This window comes from Simochromis diagramma, unplaced genomic scaffold, assembly GCF_900408965.1.
Source record: "Simochromis diagramma unplaced genomic scaffold, fSimDia1.1 OVJJ01000205.1, whole genome shotgun sequence".
NCBI classification, from domain to species: Eukaryota; Metazoa; Chordata; class Actinopteri; order Cichliformes; family Cichlidae; genus Simochromis; species Simochromis diagramma.
The window spans coordinates 523665-545632 of record NW_024386782.1 but is presented as its reverse complement, the minus strand read 5'-3'; the positions used below and the strand labels follow the sequence as shown (position 1 = coordinate 545632).

Sequence of the window (21968 nt, the reverse complement as noted above, 5' to 3'; positions counted from 1 at the left end):
GGGTTTTGATAGCATAAATAAAAGGAGCTTTTACCAATGTTCTTATGAAACCGTGTCTTCTTTTATTTTATTTTTTTTTAATACTGTGAAAAAATAATTACATAGAATTTGAAAGAAAAACTGAAATAAACAAAAACCATGAAAATAAAAGAACATTTCAATAATATCTTGTATGTTTTGCTTACATGTTTACAGTTTCTTTTTCTTGACAAAAGGATAAACAAAGAACCCAACAAGAACATAATACACATGTGAACAATATATAGGGATATTTAAAAAAACAAAAAAGAGGATTATGGAGAATATATGCTTACTTAAGCACACAGGCTGTCCCTCTTTTGTCGCGGTGTACACCTTCATTTCACTGTACCGATCATTGTCATCATATGCTTTAAGATATCAAGCAGAACATCAGTTAATCTTGTTCGCTCGTGCAGCTGTTTCGGAGAACAGACAAGCTCAGCAGCTGGATGAGGGACAAGTGGACCAGTTCAGCTTCTTCCTCGTTTCCATAGGCTATATGCCACGTCTCCTTCAGTCTGTTTTACCAGCTGTTCAGCTTTTCACTAGGGTTTGACTGATATATTGTTTGAAAGGTCACAAAGAGCACTGTTCATTTTTCCCAAAGTGCCACATATACATTGTTTACATGGAACTTTGTAAGTATTAAGAAGGTCAAAATACACATTTTGAAGCGTTTTAGAATACTTAAAATTTTAGTACCAATCGAAGCGCAACAAGCCTGAAAATTAATCCTTCCTTTTCTAACAGGGCACATTATGTGAGGTTAAATGATGATATTGTTCGCTCAAGGCCACTCAGAATTCTCGGCCATTCAATTCAGTTACAGGAGTTTGGATCAGGTCACAGCAGCTAACATTACCCTAATAGCATCAGAGTTTACACTTTTTAAAATTTAATGTAAGCAACCAAATGTAACAAAGTTGTGCGCCTTTCTGTTTTGACTTAACAATACTTTGAAAGTGTGTTGCAATAATAGGATTTCCTGTGGTAAATCGTTACTTGGCCAATCAACATCCATTAACAGAGTTTTATTTGTGTTTCACGTTAATTCTGAATGATACTGTGTGAGTGAACACTAGAATAAAATGTGGTCTTTTTTTGTCCAGAAGCAGATGTTGACAATTATTTTTGCTGATGGGCTCCATTCACTGCTCTTCATTAAATATTGCATATGGGAAATGGTTTTATCAACTGTGACTTGCTTTGACAGCTTTGAGTGTTTTCTCAGTCAACTTCTTGGGGTCCCGACGTCATGAGCAGAAGTGAATCTGGCAGCAAAATCAAAGGATGCTGCAGCTTGAAAGTCAGGACGGCCTGCCTTAGAAAACATACTCTACTCTGAGACCATAACTTATAAAGTGAACATCATGTTGTGTTAGTAAGAGTTGGAATGATTGACAGAGCCGATAAAGTCATCAGCAAAGTGTTAATTGAAGTCATAGATAATGTGTTGGGGCTATTTCTCCATAGACTTCTACACAAACTGACTTCTTCCTTCACCCAAAGTTATTTGCTGTGTACTGTACTGCTCTGTGTCCCTTTGTGTCATTGTCATTTAACACAGAAGGTTTATTTCTCATAGGATTAGCTTTCATTTGAACTTTGCGCATGGACTGAAAATTTTTAATCTGCCATCGGTGATTAAATTATGACACTATTACAGGTTAATGAAACAACTAAAGCACATCACCTTGGAATACCAGTACCATTTTGATCTCAGATGAGGTTGGATATAAACTAGATTACAGAGTATACACAGTATTATGCAGTAGTAAGGTTGCAAAAAATATTTTCAAATATTCATTTAACTGTTAAATATTACATTTTCTTTGTGTAGCCCAGCTGTGGTCAGGAGTGATCCCCATCATGCCAGCAGGTGACAACACAACTGTTTGATCGCTATTATATTTGCTGAAAATATCAGTCAAACCCTAATTTTTAAAGCCCAGTGGTTCCCACATATTTCAGATGATATGAAAACACACTTGGGTTACATGTAGCCAAAACACACGCACTCCCACACACACTCACAATCACATATGAGCTTACATAAACACAATAAACACAAATGGCTGTTGCATTTGTTTTTCTGCTCAGTTCATTTTTTGCACAGTCTTCTGGCACTCACTGGAAACTCCAAAAGGTAAAAATGGACACCGAGCCACTTCAGTCACTGTTGGCCGGGCCTGTCACAGCACAGCACAGCATGGAACGGAGCAGTTAGCTGTTGGTCTGGCCTGAATATAGCCTGCGTTGGCCTAGTTGAGGCAGAATTTTGGCTATTTGTGGCCTGGCTGGGCAGTCGTTTTGGCCACGGATGCACAAAACCCTTCTCACTTTTCACTGGGTTGATTAATTAGAACCCGTCTATCTGATGCATACAACATAAAATAAAGTACTGTCTTTAAAAGTTAAATCACACGCTTTCAACTACAGTGGTGATGAATTACTATAAAGTAATAGAAAAAAAATAAAATACTGATTTTCTTGAAAAGAAACATGATTATGGAATAATTTAACAATGGATGAATGTCATGAGCTCATGAAGCTATATATTCTCTAAAAAAGACACCCGACATACAAACATTTATGCAAGCAAGATAGATATATCGACCCCATATGTTGTAATCTTGGAAGAAAGCTATGCTGCGATGATTTTTTTTTTTCCATGAAAAGGCAGGTTCATCCTCTAAATTTGGAAGCTTGTAGGTGGCAATTAATATGACATGGGGGAGAGAGTAGAGTACTCCTTCTACATAAGAGCATCAGTACACATTGCAGTGACAGGTACATATGGAAAAGGGGGGGAAAGGACATAAAATAACAACCCAGTGGGGTAAACACCTCTTCTCTTCCAAATCACACATCTTTTCGTTGCTGAACCAAATCTAAACACATGGTCTGCATTTTTGGCATCTGTGGTGTCTTTTACATATTCATATGTCCCCACTGTCAACAAACCGTAAACAGTAAAGAGGTAAAAACTAAGTACCTGGATGGCCTGGCCATGTATTTGTTGGCCTCAGTACCTCCTCTGTGTCAAATGTACTCCTTCTACACAAGGTCATAACGACATTGTATGTCAGATGCAAAATACTGCGCAGCTACAACTCTGTAAAAGGGTTGTAAAGAGGTAATAGTATGCAATACCAAGGCTGTGATAACCATATAAATTTAAAAGGCTGCTCCACCTGCCATTCTTTTCTCTGAAAAGGTTTATATAGTGACCTTGGAGCTACAAGGTTCAATCTGATGTTCTAATCAGAAACGGTGTGTCTGTGGTTTCATTTCTCTGTGTTTATTCAAAACAGAGGCAATAAATACATTTTTTACAGCCCCTTAGCACACAATTACCATAATATACCGAGAGGGGTTGATAGGGCGGCTGATACACTCAATGATTACCTCTGGAGGTGCTGAGATTTCAGGCTTCCCTTTGCAGCCTGGGGTCTTATTTTAAAACACCACTATTATCTGTTCTCAGATTTTAACTGCTGTAGAATAAAGGTACAAGTGGGTGAAACTTTATTGCTTCTGCTCTCTCGTAACTGTGTCTGTCCAGTAAAGTATACACAGTACAGTATGTGCTCTTAGGAAAAGGTACAATTCCCAAGAGTTGCTAAAAATGTGAACTGTCTTAATCTTTTGTGAGCAATAAAACTGGAGATCAGCCGATGAACCTTATAAGCTAAAGGTCAGTATATAGTGAAGACTGATGCTGCTGCATCTAATCAACAAACACGTCACCAGAAGGTGAAGTTTTGAAGTTATACGGTGAAGCAATCCAACCAAATCTCAGTAACAAAGTGTGCAAATTGTAACAACATTAGTGTGATAATCATTGCAAATGGCCAAACAGCTATTCAGTGACATTACTTTAGAGGAGCAACGTTTTAAATGCTGATCATAGGGGTTAAAGGTCAATCACATGCATCAAAAGCTGACACAACATAATGGGAAAAATCTCGGACATAACATACCACCAAATTCCTGCTGCAGTGAGGAAACCAGCATACTTACACATACTTCAAATGTACAAAGTACCATATGAGCTAGATAGAATCCTCTGTACTTTCACTTTGATATGTTTGAACCTTCTCTTTGCTTGCAAAGTTTAAAGCACAGCTCAACCTGAGCAGCTGCTTCTTCTCCATCCATTTCAATTGAATGTCGTCAACATTTGAAAAAGGCAGTCCAGTCAGAAGACTGGAAGTCAAAGAAAGAGCTTCACACCAAACAGAGATATCCATCAAAGACATTTGCCTTTGCTGGATATTCATCATTCTGAAGTGAAGCTCTTCATGTTTTTTCTAATTTAAGTCTACAACATCCACTTTAAAAACACCATCCATCTCTTTGTAAAGGAACGTTTCCAATACGATGCCACATACACATTAAAAAGTGAGTGTCACCCAAAACGCTGAACCTTTGGTCCACAACTCCTTATAAAAATACTATAAAATGTTTCTGAATGCCGTTATTTTTTTTTTTTTTTTTTTCAATACCGTTCCGTATAAATATGGAAAAAAAATCTATTCTACTGTGCAAGTGATAGAAACACATACGTTTTTGACACTGAGGACAGGGGAGGTATCTTTTTGTACAAATTGCAGAAATTCATTTAATGAAAAAGCACTCCCACCTCGTTTCACAAAAACCATTTATAGCATTGACCTTGAGTGAAATGTATAGAAATGCATCATGATGATAAAAATGAAAGATGGGGTGAAGGAGCATAGAAACGCTTGCTACCGCTCCGGTCATCTTAGATGTGGCATGTACAAAATCTCATCATCCAGAGCACCTCATTGTCCACGCTTTACAAAAAGAAGACACGTCTTAATAGTTCGTATGTGTTGGCACATAAGCACTGGCACTCTGGTCACTCACCTTAAGAAGCTTTGTCCCATTTAAATCAAGGTAGATCTTGTAAGGAATGGCAATTGGGTGAGTTTTAGTGAGGAAAGGGGAGTCAAAAAGTGCCACATATACTATTAGTCCAAGCTGCCCCATTGATGCAATACATAGAAACAAATAGGCTTGTAGAGATCTGTGTGTGTGTGTGTGTGTGTCTGCACGTGTGTGTTCTGCAATTTGTTAGAGTCACTAAATGTAAAACGTGTGACTAGCAGAGGGGTTTGCTGTAGGTCAATGCACTGCATCACAATGTATAGTTTTGTACAAGGAAACATCTTTAAAATGACCCTAATCTCCATGTGCGGTTATTTACAGAGATGGGGCGGCAGGACCATGTGATGGAAGAAAACGGTCCAAGAGCAAGATGAGAATTGCTGGAAGAGAAAGGATCACTCGGCATCCCCTAAGCTCCTCTTCTTCATCGTGTCTTCAAAGTGCTCTTCTTGTCTTTTTGTCTGTTTTCTCTTGATTGTGGCTCTCGCTGTTGTTTTTATTGGAGCATAAACATTGCAGACAGAAGATCTTCTTAGATGTGTATGAATATCGCTGTGCATGTGTTGCATGTATTGCTGTGAACCGTACAATATGCGATGCTGCTAACTGCTGGGTGTTTTATCAACTCAGAAAATTAGCCGAATACCATGCAGTGGTTAGGATGAAAACAGAAAACAGATTCTTAGGTGTTTATGTATAGATATGAGGGCATTTTTTGAAAATTTCAAAGATTTTTTTTTATGTTTCTGTGTAATAAGTACTGCTCCTGTAAAAAGCAAATCCAAAAAGCTTGTATACCACTTTCTCACACGTGAGTCTGCATCCGTTGTGTGTGTCTCTGCGAATAGTCAGAAGGTGGAGATGAGTATGAGAAGCGAGTGGAGCTTCCATACTTTCCCAGCCCTGTTTCAGGACTTTGTGGTCCTGGTCCTGGTCCTGGTCCTGGTCCAGGTCCTGGTCCTGGTCCTGGTCCTGGCCCCGGTCCTGGACCTGGCCCTGTCCCTTGTCCCGTTGGGTACATCTCATAGGCTGGCCCTTCCTCTATGGGTGGAGCAAAGCCCATGCGGTAGCTGGGATACTGGGAAGGGTATCCGTAGTTGTCATAAGCCAGTTGGGTGGTGCTGTCCAGCAGGCCACAGTCTCCAGGGTATTCTCCGGGTGACTGAAGAGCTGGATTAGCAGGGGCTTGCTGGCTTTGTGCTGCCCTGGAGAATGTGTTGAATTGGGCATAAGTAGAATGGGACATCCTGGATGGTGGACGGGGGTCGTAGCAGCCGGCTCTTGAGCCCGGCACCGCACTGGGGGGAACTGCACCGCTGGCAGACGCAGAGGGTCCGCTGGAAGTCGCTCCTGCTGGTCCGCTGCTTGGGTTTGGAGAGCGAAACTCTCCCTGGTAGTGGACGACCCGGGACTGGGGGCGCGCCTCGTCATGGGTTGTAGCACGGACATTGTAGTAGCCATTGGTTGGATCCTGTGATCAGAAAAAGAATATAGATTTTTCAGTAAATCCTAATATTTCTCTCTCTTCATATACGATCTGTTCTGTGCTTGTGTTAGCTTAGTTTACACTTTGTTTCTATTACAAAAACAGTCTCTTTTGTATAGAGTGTATAAAAAAGCCAGCTTAGATTTTTCTTTGAATCCATTGGAGTCGCCCTACCCCCAACCCCCACCCCTCATCTGCTGGCCAATGGTATATAATCCAGGTTTAAGACATGTATGCGTCTTTTAAATATAATCTATTCTTAGTAAGGCATTAATGTTTTTTATAGACTACTAAAGGGTTAGTATGCCAAGCAAGTGGTGAATATTTTTACCACTTGTTTGGGATATGTATTTTATATTACACTGTTGCTACAAAACAAATCAAAAGAAAAAAAGTATAATAATCTAAAAATAAAAGTTAAATTAGAGTTCTACAAATCTTGCATTATGTTGTCTTATATTGCTGAAATTGTAGAGTGTCACAAGATATGCATGGTGATAATGATAGTGTGCTGTTGTTTCATGCATACACACAAAAATGTAATGATATGAGTAATGCAGCACTGTGTATGTGTAATAGAAATTAATTATTAAATACCAAAATATTACCAAAGACAGATATGTACTCTAATTACATTTACATATAAAGGGTTACGTCCAAATATTTAATATTTTTTATTTCTTGACAAAACTGCTGGGAAAGACCAAAACCACCAAGGCCAGGACTATTTACAAAGCGTTGTTTCTACACAGGCTCTTTGCATTTGGTAGTATGGACTAAAATTCAAAGCAGTGTTTTTGACTCTTCTTTGAACTTGCACCTCCTCATCTAGGATTGAAATCAATATGAATTCCTCCAAGCAACCACTGTCTGCCATGCCCACAACAAGCCGAATATGCCAAAAAAGGCTCTAACTTACAGTACGGTGTAAAGATTGTATAGAAACAATGAAAAACTCTGCTAACACTGAAACGCTCGATATCAAACCTGAAACTTCAGCATCCTGTGGAGGACTTTGCTGCTTTATCACCCAGTTTAAAATCAAGAAGTAATCAAGTTAAATACGCTACATTACTGGTGAAGAAACTGAAACACTTGCATTGTTTATTTATTGTCTTTTACTTATTTAGTCTAGAAAAGTTAAAACTATGTTATTTGCAGCCGTGTGCCAATCACAGTAGGGTCGAGCTGCCAAAGAATACAGAGTTCTGGCCTTTTCAAGAGATACCCGATCATCAGACTCTATAAGTGAACTCAGATACAGATAGTGGAGGTTTCTATGCCAGGACAGTCACACTCAAAAAAAAAAGGCACTACAGAAAAAGTTGCTTTAACTGTGATGTAAAGCCAGGACCTGAAGAACATGATCACAAATCTCATGCACCACGCCAAATGTCCAGCGATGCTCTAGATAAGTGTTTTTTTTATTTTAATCCAGCGCGAGCATGCCAACATATCTTCGCTGACTCATCTCACCTTGAGCTCGTACTCCTCCCGGGTGTCACTCTCGCTTCTGACGTCCTGCTTCAGGTCCATGTCATCTTTGAATGGCTGAGTGGAGGGAGAGAGGGAAACAGAGGGCAGAAACTAAACCATCAAACAACGAAACACACACACGGAAAGAGGGAGGGTGAAAAAGGAAAGGAGGAAGAAGAGAGGGAGGGGAGAGGAAAACAGAGTTTCAGGTTTTGAATCCCAAGAGACCGGAAGACGAGAAACGGTTAGTTGTTGGAGAAAAAGGTGTTTTTGCCCGAGCTTTAAAACCGCGTCAGAGGAGCTGCGTCGATTAGATTCTCCAGGACTTCCGGGGTTGAATTCTCCTCTAAAAGGAACAAAATGTTAAAATGAGTGTGTGTCTGTATATTTGTTTATTATTTCTGTGTTTTTTGTGTGCACAAATATGTGTGCATTGAGGAAAAACGGTGTATTTTTTCCCCCAGTTAGTTTTTCTCCTGTATCTATGCGTGTATGTCTTGTCCTTGTTTCTCCTCATATGTGTGTGTACACATGCGTCATTGTGCTTTATTGATTTTGAGTCGAGTGTGTGCGCGCATATATTTTGACATCTTTTTTATGGATTTGTGTTTTTAGTGTGTCTTTAGTGAGGCCTTGTGCGTGTGTCTTTGTTCCCATTGTGTGATTGTGAGAATGTCTGTATGTGCCTCTCCTGCCAAGTCGCCTTTAGTGTCAGTGTATCTGTACATTTAAGGCCATTGACCCATACGCCTCCTCTCCACGGCCCCCGGTGACTCAGATGGGAGTTTACTCACAGAGTACATAGCCTTGACCATCCGGGTTGCTGTGGAGACGTTGGCCGCCTCCTCCTCCAGGCTGTGGGTTTCTTTGTTCACCGTTTCTACCTTGATGTCTGGTTTACCGAGGGTGACACCCCTTCGACCTGGAAGAAAAACACAACCGCCGGTTATAATGTGTGGTAATGTTAAGATAAATGATTGACTTCTTTTTCAGTCTAGCTAGAAAAGTAGCAAGAAAAGAAAACTTCAGCATTATTTTTTGTTTTAAATTTGTTCAGCTTGCCTGGTTCATTATTTGCCTTGGCATGCTGACAGCCTTAAAAGAAATGAAAAATATCACAACATGAACTCTAAAGATATGACAGTGAAAGAATATGCTAAAATATCTCCACTCTACTTGGGCAATAATTTCTTTATCAGGGGTTGTTTTGATTAAAATTTATAAGAAAGATAAATATCGTTTCAGCAGATGTCTCTGTCTGCAAATCCAAGGATGATTCATTATTTGCTTTGTTGTCTTTTATATACGAACTTCTCAGTTTTAACCACCTTTGTCCTTTCCTTGTAGGTGTGATATTAGTTTTTTCTTATTTGTTTATGTGGTTATCATTTTGTATTCTGTGTCTATATGTATTGTTTCATAGTTTGTGTATCTTGGTATACTGTCGTTGTTAATCCATCTGCTTGGCTGGACTTTGTATTTTGGGTCGGCTACTGTTTCGTACGGTGGCCCTGAGAGGCCAAACGGACTGCAACTTAAGAAAACACCAGCAATAATTAAAACGCTGCAAAAGCACACAAAACAAAACGGAAATAGGACAAATGACGACGGGAATAGGAAAAAACTGATTTCCAAAATCACAAGGGAAGTGTTTCTGGGGAGACAATAACCTGATGGACCAGTTGCAGGAACCCAAAACGATTCATATAATACTTATGACGGATTTTTAGGCTAATAGTTAGGCTAACACACTTACCTCTCATCTTTTCTTTGCTCACAAAACCGATAGATCGTCCACTTCTTTTAAGTGTCTCCCAGCGCAATTAGCATATTTTGGCTCCTGCAACTGGTCCGTCGGGTTATTGTCTCCCCAGAAACACTTCCCTTGAGCTTTTGGAAATCAGTTTTTTCCTATTCCCGTCGTCATTTGTCCTATTTCCGTTTTGTTTTGTGTGCTTTTGCAGCGTTTTTCTTATTGCTGGTGTTTTCTTAAGTTACAGTCCGTTTGGCCTCTCAGGGCCACCATAGTTTCGTGTTTTTGACTTTAGCAGCTTAGTTTTCTAAAAGTAGATGCTGTGGAAGTGTCTGCAATTTTTTATTTTAAAAAAAGCGTTCAGAACAAATAGCATACCATGTGAAAGAATCTAATTTTTTTAGCCAGTTTTTCTCAAAAACAAGCAGCTCCACAGGTGGATTTGAAATAAAAACAAAATGATGACGTCCTTTACCTGTAGACTTTCAGCTTCACTGTAGGAATGACAGTCATTTATTAAATATTTTTCCATTTATATAGCTCAAAAGTAATTGGACAAACTGTCATAATTTTAAATGTTGGGAAAGTTTTTAATACTTGGATGAGCTTCTTTTGCAGTCAATGAATGCCTGAAGTCTCAGCCCTGAGTTATGTTTCCTTCCTGCAGCCGTTTCAGTCTCAGTTGCTGCTCATTTTTGGGTCATTCTGCATTCCTTTTTTACAGTTTTAATAAATGAGAAGCTGCTCTGTTGAGTTGAGATCAGGTGACTGTCTTGGCCATTCCACAATATCAATTTTTTTTACTTTGAGAAACTCTTTTGCAGCATGCTTTGGCTCAGTATCCATTTGCACAGGCCCGTGCTATAACATTACTATAATATTATTATAACATCCGTGTGCTCTTTCTCTCCTCCATACGTTTCTATTAAACCCTTCAAATTAAAGCTGGAAAACCTAAACCCCACCTTTCCAACACATTTTGTGAATTTAAACTTGATAAAAGTCAACCTAAAATGTTGATATTAAATATACTTACTGTGTGCAAATGGCTTTATTGAGCTAGGATAAGGCAGTCTTGTCTATAACTGCAAACATGTAAATATTAGGGCAATAAAAGAAGTGTATTTCTATACTGTCTCGTGCAACTTAAAATGCTCAACTCAACATGCTTCAGTCGCAAAGCAGTCAATATTTGTCAGCACAAACAACTCACTTCCACAGCCAGAAACCTTAAAAGTAGAGATTTAAATCTGTGAAGTGTCGCGCTGCATCGTAGACGACAAATGAAAGACTGTTTATCTGGAGCCACAAAGATGTTTGTTTGAGTTTCTATTTCCAAACGGTGTCTTTTCTGTAGAGGTGTTATCAGCTCTGAACCAGAAAAAAATACACTCTTATCCACAGAAAATCCCTCTGGGGACTCTGCCAGTCACCTTCACTGTCTTTCCCACTTCTTTATTTGAGATGGAGCAGCTCAAAATTAAACAACTAAGAGACGCCGCTTGTTTTTAGCTCCCCGTTTAACAGAAGCGTGATTTGTGTTCATAAATACTAATTGGATTGCTGCAGGCTGTAGAAATAACATATAGGAATTCATAATTTAAATACTATTCACCTCTGAATGCTCTTGTTTTCTGCTCTGTTGTTTATGTACTTTATCTAGCGTAGAAGCAGCTTATAAATATAAGTCAAAAGAATTAAAAGGGAAACGTACAGTAGGCGTCTTAAGGCAGTTTGCCATATTATATGAATATTCATTAATATCGCTTGCTATATGGCTGGCAAGTGTCCCTTTTTTCCAGGAAAAGCAGAATGACAGTTGTAGAGAGTGGATAAAAGAAAGACTGATAGACACACACACACAATATAAGTGTGTGGATGCCCCTACACAAACACATTAGAGAGCGACTGTGTGCACTCACTGCCTTTGCGTTGGCGGTACAGGAAGAAGGCGAGCGCCAGTAGAAAAATAAGCAGCAGAATGGAGGAGCCCACCGTGCCACCAGCGATAATTCCCACTGGAACAATATCTGAAACAAACACATGCAGAAAAAGGGTATGGGGTTGAGGGACAGCTGCTGCCTCATTGTTACAGAAACCTGCGCGGATGCAGCGTCGTTTAAGCACAAATCCACTGGTGTTCTAGCTTAATATTGAATCTCTGAGGGCTGCTTCTGTTGATAAGGCGCAGAAGCAGCACCAGTCAGACAAGGAATGAAATGCTTTAAGTGAACATGTGAGGGGAAAATCCAGGCTCCGTCTCTTTTTCTCGCTTTCAAAGATGTTTGGGAGATTTTCTGAAGCCGGCGAAATCTGACAGTTGAAACAATAACAGTTTGACAGAGCATGGAGAAGCCATTTTCTCAATGTAATGTGGCATACCAAGCTCTGGCAATAAAATATGTAACCATCCAGAATGGACTAACAACACTATCTATCTGTTCTCTGGCTGAGGCCACAGCTTAATAATCTTGTTCAAGGGCATTTGAGCTTGTAAGGAAGAGAAGAACATCTTGTTCGGGGACATTAAGTTCCCAGTCTGATTTTTTTTTTTTCTGTAAACAAATTCAGCGCTTAAAAACTCAGCTGTTTGCCTTCATCACAAAACAAACGACAAAGCACACAACCGACCGTCATCAAATTTGGAATTAAGTTTCTTAATTCTTATGATGAAGATTACGTGATATTGCCTTTCTTCAGTTGAGCCACACACATAGATGAGTGAGGAGCATCTAGAAATGAAGAGATATAGAGATTTTTAATATGAAACATCCAGTTGATATTTCATTCTTTATATTAATATTTTGTTGATGTAAATTCCTGTTGCGCATCACAAAAAGCTCACCCAGAAAATTTTTTTCTTCATGGTATTTAAAGCCCAACAAATTAATTTAACACCTTCCTAATAAATTATTTCCAAAGCCAATTTTTTTGAAAAATTGGAAAGCTGGAGTATTTCTCACAAAGTTTGCCACGTCCGAATGATTTATACAGAAACGCCACACCTGGAACCCAACAATGAGAACTTTGCAACTCATAAATTTAACTACAGTTAAAGCGTTTTGCATTCACAAAAGGCTTCCCTCAGAAAAGTCCAGTGTAATGTTAACATCCATGGTTGCTACATATAATCTTTGTCTTCTTCTATGCTTTTGCTTTATGTATGTAAACTTCCACAATGCAGTAGCCAAACAGAAAACATAATTCTAGCATTAAACTAGGAAGGCAAGAGGGGTTTTGTGCTTCTGCCAGTGGAGTAGTTGTGTATCTATGTGTTTGAAAAGACAAGAAGAGCAGCTCATGAAAATTAGATACACATTTATGATATATTTGATAAATATTTTAATTCTGTTTACTAACATATTTACTACTACTTACTGCAATCTGCATTGATCACGCTCAAAATTGATCAAGCTTCATCTGTGCTTCAAAGTTGAACAAGTTATAAAAAAAAAAAAAACCTAAAACCCTAACTTCAACACAGTCTCTCCATAATGATGCATTATAATTCCATTATGCTAATATTTGAATTGATAATAGCAAGTAAAGATGACTGTAGTTTATTTTCTGTAATGTGTACATGTGAGGAGTACTCAGCACGACCACCATGTTTCAACATATGTTTCCCTTCCCCCCCTTCATACCCTTCTCCTCCAGTGTGATAATCATGGTGCCAGGTCCGAAGGAGTTCCAGGCAGTGCAGTTGTACGGGGAGTGGAAGTCTGACTCCATGACATTGTTGATGGTCAGGGTGGAGAGAACAGCCCCGCCTTGAGATGGAGGTTTACTCTGCTCCACTGTGTACCTCTCCATTAGTGTGCCTTTCTCTTTTTCCCAGACGTTTTCCTTCCACGCCCAAACCTGTAACAAAGATACCAAAGGCCTGACTTCTAAACCTGGACAACCTGACAGAGAAGAGGCCAAGGCTATCACACACAGCTGGTAAAATACATTTTAAGATGTCAGTAAAACATTTTGGAGTTTGCATTTGTTCTGTTTCTTCAAAGCCTCTAAAAAAGCCGCCCAAGTGTACTTCAGTTTTAGATTAAGTTAAGAATAAAGACTTGATATATCTGTAACTATATAAATATATAAATATGTGCCTAATCAACACATCTCCTCCAAGCTGTATTAATGTGATGCTGATCTAATCGCCAGCATCTGTAAATTTGTTTGATTTTTATCTAAACTCCAACATTTTCTGCTGCAATCATCCACTTTAACCTCAGGGATCAATAATGCTGATTTCACTTTTTCACGATAGCCTCACATCGAGGGACGCACACACACACACGCACGCACACACACGCACACACACGCACACACGAGCAACAGATGGGCTGTTGTTAAGACGTGTTAAAAGAGACAAAAGCGAGGAAATGCATTTTAAGATCGAAAGATTATATTTTCACACCTTGGTAACTGGTACACTATTCCCCAATTAAAATGTGTGCGCAGAGTTTTCTGAGTGGGTGAGAAAACAGTTCTGCTTAAAAAGAAGAGACACACACAGTGCAGCAAGTGTACACGAGAGGTAAAAACTCGAGCAGGTTTTTCTACTTAAAATCTGCTGAGGTGGAATTCCCAGGGTATTAAATATAGAGCATGACAATATCAAATATACATACACCCAAATGTTGGGCTAATGTACCTCTTAACCTGGCTTGAAAAAATAAAAAGGCGAATGTCTTTAAAGACTCAACCAGGGACGTTTTTTGCAGAACGCTTCGTTTTCTTCACTCTCTCTTTAATCGCACTTCCTCACAATAATTATGTTGCACCACCTTTGTCTGCATCTCTGTCCCTCTTTCTCCGTACACACACACACTGCCCACACTTTTTCATACACACACACACACACACACACACAGCATCATACTTCATATTTTATGAGTCCCTGTGTCTCTGCATTAAGCCTAGACTATAATGTCATATCACATTATACGCTCTGAGCTCTCTGCCAATGCAGCAGGGGGCTGAAGCTTTCTAAAAGCTCTGATTTCTGTCATGTCGGCGCTGCACAATTGGATAATTGACGCTGAAAGGTACAAAATTTTACTCTCCCTCCATCTCTCTCCTTCTCATTTCGATCTACTTCACCCCCACTCTCTCTGACTCATTCTAGCCTTCAAACTCAAATGGTGTAAGTGGCTTTATTTCAGTTCTTTTTGCTTCTTTTTGTGATATGAGTGCATACTGGTCATCGTATTCTTTTTGAAATTTTATATAAAATGCCAAACCACTTATATTTTTAACTTATATAAACCTCACTTTAAATTAAATTTGAGTTTGGTCAGGCATTGCTCTCAGTGACCTTAGGAGAAAAACAGCACACACAGCTGGTATGGCAAATTCAGGCGGATACTCAATTATAGTTTTCTGGAAAGGCAATCTGAGAGAACGCTTTCTTTAAAAGAAATGATGGTGCTTACTTTGAAAAGGACTGAACTGAGCTTCGGGTGCACAGCCTGATTCTGGATGCTGATTGTCTTTATGTGAGGGTTTGAAATTTATGTGATTATGGTATTTCTAAGTCATACTGATGGTATTTCGTAAGAAAACTGAGTCAGTCTTTAGGAAAAATAGCCTGAAAGTGTTCATTTCACGAATCGCAGTCCTACATCTTTACAAAGTCACACCTGAGCTCAAAGGAAGACCTTTAACCCACACACAGCACTGGAGGAGGTGTGGGTTGTGTAATGCCTTACTCAAGGGTAACTGTATAAAAGCTGATACAAGATTCAAATCTTTCAGCAACACATTTCTGTAACCTTCCAATCAGGCGATAACCAGCTCTGAGTAATGATACATATGAGGGGGTCACAATATAATATCTGCATATGGATAATGTAGAATCTGTAGGAAAGGAGCACAGCATATGGTGACAGGTGGTGACTGGTTTCTATCTGTAGTCCACTTGAAGTACATGTGTTATTAACCAGTCATGTTTACGTTTAAATAAATGCACCATTTTATTTATATATTTACAATTTTGCTCTGAATTCACAAATAATGAATATCTCGATAGCTGTTATCAGGTTACTAGAGCTATCGGTCGGATATCCTGAAAACACTCACAGGCTCAAACTTTTAGCTGGTTAAGGCTAAGTAGGTAAACTACCATATGAATACTTCAAGGTGAATATATCATAAATAAATTACATTTTTGCCAAAAGAAATCTATACCTACTTTTGGTTTTTTTTCCTTAATTGCAGATCACTTTTTACTCCTGTGTTGAAAAATGAGTCTTACATCATAAGAAGAGGAAGGGATGATCAATACTTTGATTGATCCTGATATAACTAAACTACAACAAAGGTTGTAGACAGTGAAATAAATCTGAAACCAACACTTGGCTGTCTTTGTAATGTGATTGATTCCATCACTGTGAAACTTGTCATGTTTACAGTCGATTCCCAAAATAGAGGTACAAGCATCACTGCATCCCTGAAAGATGATGGAGGATTCGGAGGAGATGATTCATTTAAAGAAACTTCAACATTTCTTTTATAAATTTCATTTTTTTCCCACATATTTGACTTTAAGAGAGCAGTAAACATGCATGTATGGTAGATATTGCAGGATTACACATTGATGTGAGCTTGGTCTTTTATTTGTAACAGCTAAAGACTTCCTGAAAGTTGACATATACACGTGCATCCACTGACTGAATGTATTTTTTCCACTGGTGAAATAGTGGTAATTTGAGTGTCCTACAAAACCTGTGTGGTGACATTTAAAGGCTTGTAGAAACAGCTTTGTCAATAATAGAAAAATATGTCGTAGCTATTTTGTGATGGTGTGAGAGTTACAGCCAATTTCATACCTGCCTGTCATACACCAATTTGTTGTAAATTGTAAAAACTGCAGGCACGTTTAGCTGTGATTTATTACTTGGATCGTTTAATATGTTTTTGAACATTAAAGTCACAGTGATTTCCACTTATTAATCACTTTTACTTTTCAATAAAAAGACTTAAAATGTGCAACTCACCGCAAGCCATTCAAACACAAAACCTTTACAAATACTTTAGTAACATGTAACGTGTGGCGTCAATCGAAGCTGAATCTAATCTACTGCACTCCAACATCTCACTGGATCACGCTGCACAGTTTAGTGTGTGTGTGTCCTCTTTCTTTTCAGCCAAACACTACAGCAGCTGTTTTTGATGAGTCACACCTTCCACCACAGAGGAGGAACAGATTGTTCTCCCGTAATCATTGGAGAACAGTCGCTTATGTCGGTCTGTGTGACACAGGCTGGTGAGAGAAAGTAAAAATCATTTTGTTTTCGGGGTGGACGAGGCGTTGCGATCACGATTCTGTGTGAGGCAGATGCAATCTGAAAAGGTCAAGCACCTCTGCAGAAGATTACAACTTCCAAGGATGGACTTACAATCTTATCAGGTGGAGGGGTGCTGGCGATGTAACATTTGATCTCCCCTCTCTCCCCTCTGACAGCGTACTGAACCGGATCACTGGAGATGATAGGGGGGCCTGAACGGGTGAGATAGCACAAGGCAAAGAGAGAGAGGGAGAGAGGGATACATGCACAGAGAGGATTACTACAATGAAGAAAAACTGTCATTCATAAAAAAAAAAATCATATTAATTTGTAGAATTAAGAGAGAACCCCAAAAAGCAAATGAGAACACTTATATAGTGTCTGCTATTAGAGGACATTGTTTGGCACAAATAATTGCTTTATTAAGGAAAGAAGAGGTGTATTCTCTAGTATTAATACATCCCATAGACAGTTCTTCAACCTCTATACCTCTATATTTCAGACTGCATTGATAATAGTGTTTCCTAACTCTGGCTATGTGCTCGAAGATTGTACACAAAGAGTTTTAAAAAAGGCCAAGAAAAGCTGAAAGATGCATTCAGAGCTTGGTCATGCAGAAAATCTGTGAAATGTCTGTTGCAGGTGGGTAATTTTAATGGTAACAACAACTCTGAGCAAGTTGCAGAAAGATTTTGCTGTTATCTACTGCTTTTCACAAAAACACTCTGAGCAAAGTCACTGAAAACCTGCTCGCTGCAATACTGTCACTCTCTATCACAGTGAATGAAAGACTGTTAACACAGCAACCGCACTGCAGTGCTCTCCTTTTCAGTAATGAAACCGGGCTAATAAAAGTAACACGCATGTAACGGCGCTTGCATAGCCCACCATCACTCTGTACGAGAAATAAAAATAAATCAGAGTGGAAAATAAAGTTAATGTGAGGAAAATATTTAAAGCTGCTTTTAGCACTGACCTCTGTATTGATTCACAAGTTGAAAATAACATCCAGTCATCTTATTTTCAATTGTCATGCATGGATTTAATTACTGTGTTTCTGGACTTGACTGCAGTGGTTTTAATCATCAGTTCGAGCTCTCGCAACTGAATCCAGCTGAGGAAAAAGCTCTGCTGATCTGGTATTAAAAAAAATGATCACATTACTCCAGTGCTGGCAAATTTGCGCTGACTGCCTGTTAAATTCTCTATTGATTTTAAAATTTTATTAATTTCTTTAAAGAATTAAACGGCCTTGCTCTGAAGTATATCAAAGACCTATTAACACCATATATGTCTCTAAATTTCCGTAGATTGGAGAAAGAGGATCAGCTGTTTTGTAAAAGGAGCGTTTGCCATTCGAGCTGCTCGTGGATGATAACTTTTTAGTGTCTTTCATCTCTCTCTGTTCTTTGTTATTTCTCTTTTCTGCCATTTTGTTGCTATTTTGAACTCATTTAGCTTATTTTTATGTAAATATTATATTTGTATTATAAAGCATATTTAAGCTGATCAAATTTTTGACACATGCAATCGTCAGATAAAGTGTGATGCTGAACTATGAAACCAAAGCTGGTGTGCTATACAGTAACCGTGCTCTGCAGAAGTATAAATAGCTCCACTAAAACAATGCATCATGCTTTGCAGTGAGTCATGGGAACGAGGTGGATGGTACAAATACTTTACTGTGTTCACACTAAGTGTCTGATTAGTGAATGAGTGCCAAAATAATCACCAGATCATTAATAAAATGAAAAAAGCTTTTAGCTTTTCATTTGCAAGGACATGCCAGTGATTTTCTTTTCTTGTTTGATCAGGAACTTGGCTATTTAGTGAAGATTTAAGCGGCATTTGTGAACTCTCTTTTTATCACTGTGTTCTTGGTGAATCAGTTTTGATTTATTAAGTACCTGCTGGCCGCTCTGTGAGATTTTAAAATATTGGGTTTTGGCCTGTTCATGACTGAAAAATTAGCTGATTAGATCATTTGGGTCAGGCCGGAATAAATCAGGTCGGGTCGACAGGCCCATTCACTCCATTCACTCAGTCTCTTCAGCTGTCAGAGCGATTCAGATAGATGCATGCTTACATTTAACACTAGATCAAATAAACACATCCTGCAGGTCTGTGTGGTTTCATTATGCCTTGTTTATTAAGAATTAGGGCTGTGCTTTGTGTAGGGAGATCTCTTTACAAATGTTGTGAGTTTTGCTAATATCGACACTTTAATTGATAATGCAGAGTAAGTGAAGATTAACTGACCGTTGACAGTGAGCGTAACCTCGGTCTCTCCCACGCCAATTCGGGGCACGATGGCCTTGCAGACATACTGGCCTGCATCAGCCTGGCTCACTGACTTCAGATGCAGTTGGTTGTTGTTGCTTAGCACCTGGACGCACACACACAGGCAGGGGAAAAAAAAACAGGCTGATGAAGAGGAAAAGAACAGAGATAAGCAGACTGGAGAGATGTTAAAAAAGGAGGTTGGAGGGAGGATTATCTATTTTTAATTCATATAGCATGTTGATTTACTTGGGGGGCACCATTAGTTTTTTTTCCCCTCAAGCTCTTTTTAACTTGTTAGCTAAAAATTAAAAATTTAAGATATGAAGATGGCTTTACAACTGAGCAAACATTAACAAAATCTAGGTCCTTAATATAGATGTGCTTATATATTATATGATTAGGACTACAACTACATTAGCTGTTCTCACTTTATAGTCTATATATTTCAGTAATTAATAAGTATTTATAGAAATAATACTTTAATCCATCATGAATGGGTGATCTTAGATTTAAGTTCAAAGGTAAAAATGTCTTTTTACCATGCTGGAACCCTTTTTAGTCCAGGTGAGAGTGAGAGGAGGGTTTCCAGACCACTTGCAGTTCAGAGTGACGTCTGCGTCCACATCCACTGTAACCGGCCTGGGCTCCACTACCAGTATGGGGCCAACTGAAAGAAAATAGCAATCCAATCACCAAATGAGCAACAAAAGGGTTCCTACCAAAGTCAAAGTCAAATTTATTTATATAGCTCCTTTCATACAAAGCAATTCAATATGCTTTACAAAGACAAAAAGCAAAAAGCATTAGGGCAAAACAAAAATACAATAATTACACTTATATTTTATGTAAAAGGTACAAAAACAAAATCGTTTTAATCCGAATTTCAAAAAACTAATAGATTCTGCACACCGAAGACCAGAAAAGCACTTTAAAGCCTATTTAAACTGCTTTGGTAGTTTTTGCACAAATTTTAAAATTCCCTTTTTAGTCTTTAAGGTTTACAAGTCTACATGCCCTTGCATCAGATGGCCTCTGAAAATGCTATTGTTTTATGAACTGGGAATGCCCCGCAGAGTCTCCGGTTCTTCTCTTTTATCTGTTCCTCAAAGCAAAACAACAAACATGTAGCGATGCTTTCAGCCATTACACTTCAAGCCACAGCATTATAGGGAGGGCAGAAGGAGCCCATTAGTACTATTATTAATGGCAGTAGTAAAATTAGTAGTAGTAGTAGTAGGAGTATTCACTTTTGCTGTTTTAATAGAATAAAGATTTTTATGTAAATGTATTGAAAATTTTAATTATTACATTTATTTTTTTTGTCAAACTTATTATTTTAGCTATTTTTATGATTTTCAGCAGTCGTCTACACTTTATATTGTATAGAACACATTATATACAATATACAGTACTACAACAATATACAGTTTATTATTGTGTTTCTCTTTATCATAAAGCATCTTGAGGTGGCTGTTGAGTTGATTTGGTGCTACATAAATAAAATTGAGTTGATTTTCATTTGATTCGTTTAAAAAAAACATGGGATTACAAAGAAGTTTTATTACAGCAGAATTCAGAATTCTGTTCACTTCACTATCATAAAGGAAGCCGTTTTTGTGCAACATTTTTCTCTTTTTCTCCTTTTTCACTGCAATCTTTTTATGAATATGTCCTTAACTATGAAGAACACATTGCTTCTTTCACATTTTGATTATTTACCTAATTCATTTAAGTGTCTTGTTAAACTCAGTTTAAACCGAGAGAAAACGCAACAACAGCCTATTGGGAATTTACTCATTGCGCAATACACGAATGGTGTATGGTAACAATATAAATGCAGCATGTTTCTTTAGACAAATAAAGAGCACAAAGCGCATTCATGTCATCAGAATCCCACTCAGCTAAGAAGTGTTTGCACTCTACTCACAGTGCACGTCCACAAGGATGCTGACGTTAGTGCTTCCCACGGCGTTAAACACCTGACAGGACACGGGCTCGGTGAAGAATGAGTGATCTGCGGTGGTGACAAACACGCTTTCTCTGGCTCCCTCCAGCAGCACGCCACCTTTAGCCCACCTGACAGTGAGACACACAGCACAACACACAGTTCAACATGTTTCTAAGCGTTGTAAATCATTGTTATGTAGACCTCCCAGCGGGATATTTCAAAAGCATAATGGGTTTTTGAGGTTATCTAAATGTTAGATTTTCACCATAAGACAATGATTCTTTTTGTATTATCAATTAAGCTAACATTTACACGACTTTAATACGAAAACCTGAGGGAATGATTGCAAGAAATTTCTCTTCATTTCTGTTATCTGTGCCGTATCTTGCCAGATACCTGACTCAAAATCAAATAACCATATTGCACATCGTCCATTAGATGACATTTAATGTTCACTCAGTAGGCCTAGTGCCTAAGTACCTGGCAGTGTTCCCACACAGGGACCCTCTGTTGGAGTCTCAAACCTCAAATTACAACCATCGTGTTAAACTCCAGCATTTTGCAGTTTTAGTGCTTCAGTGCTGTCACTTACGATAAAAGTCAGCGTTTAGCTGTACAAATGTTCAGTACTTTTATCAATTCTGTTCTCTAAGCAGAAATTGCTATTCAGGAGCAACAGCAGGGAGAGGGTATGAGCGCACTCACACAGATGAAAGAAAACATATTGGCTTTAAACATCTTATCTGCACTGCAGGACGAGCATCAAAAAGTTTCTCATAGCCTGAAGTGAACAAAAACCTG

At 38.6% G+C, this 21968-nt stretch overlaps 1 protein-coding gene across 1 annotated transcript in view; it reads right to left on the bottom strand.

Moving 5' to 3' along the window:
- Positions 1-1125: 1125 nt before the first annotated feature.
- Positions 1126-21968, bottom strand: part of kirrel1b (kirre like nephrin family adhesion molecule 1b) — a 79346-nt gene continuing 58503 nt past the window's right edge. The window contains 9 exon segments of the mRNA XM_040014503.1: positions 1126-6406; positions 7898-7972; positions 8692-8819; positions 11573-11680; positions 13295-13511; positions 17048-17148; positions 19196-19322; positions 19759-19886; positions 21147-21295. Of these exon segments, the coding sequence (XP_039870437.1) occupies positions 5741-6406; positions 7898-7972; positions 8692-8819; positions 11573-11680; positions 13295-13511; positions 17048-17148; positions 19196-19322; positions 19759-19886; positions 21147-21295 (1699 nt within the window). The 3' untranslated portion in view covers positions 1126-5740.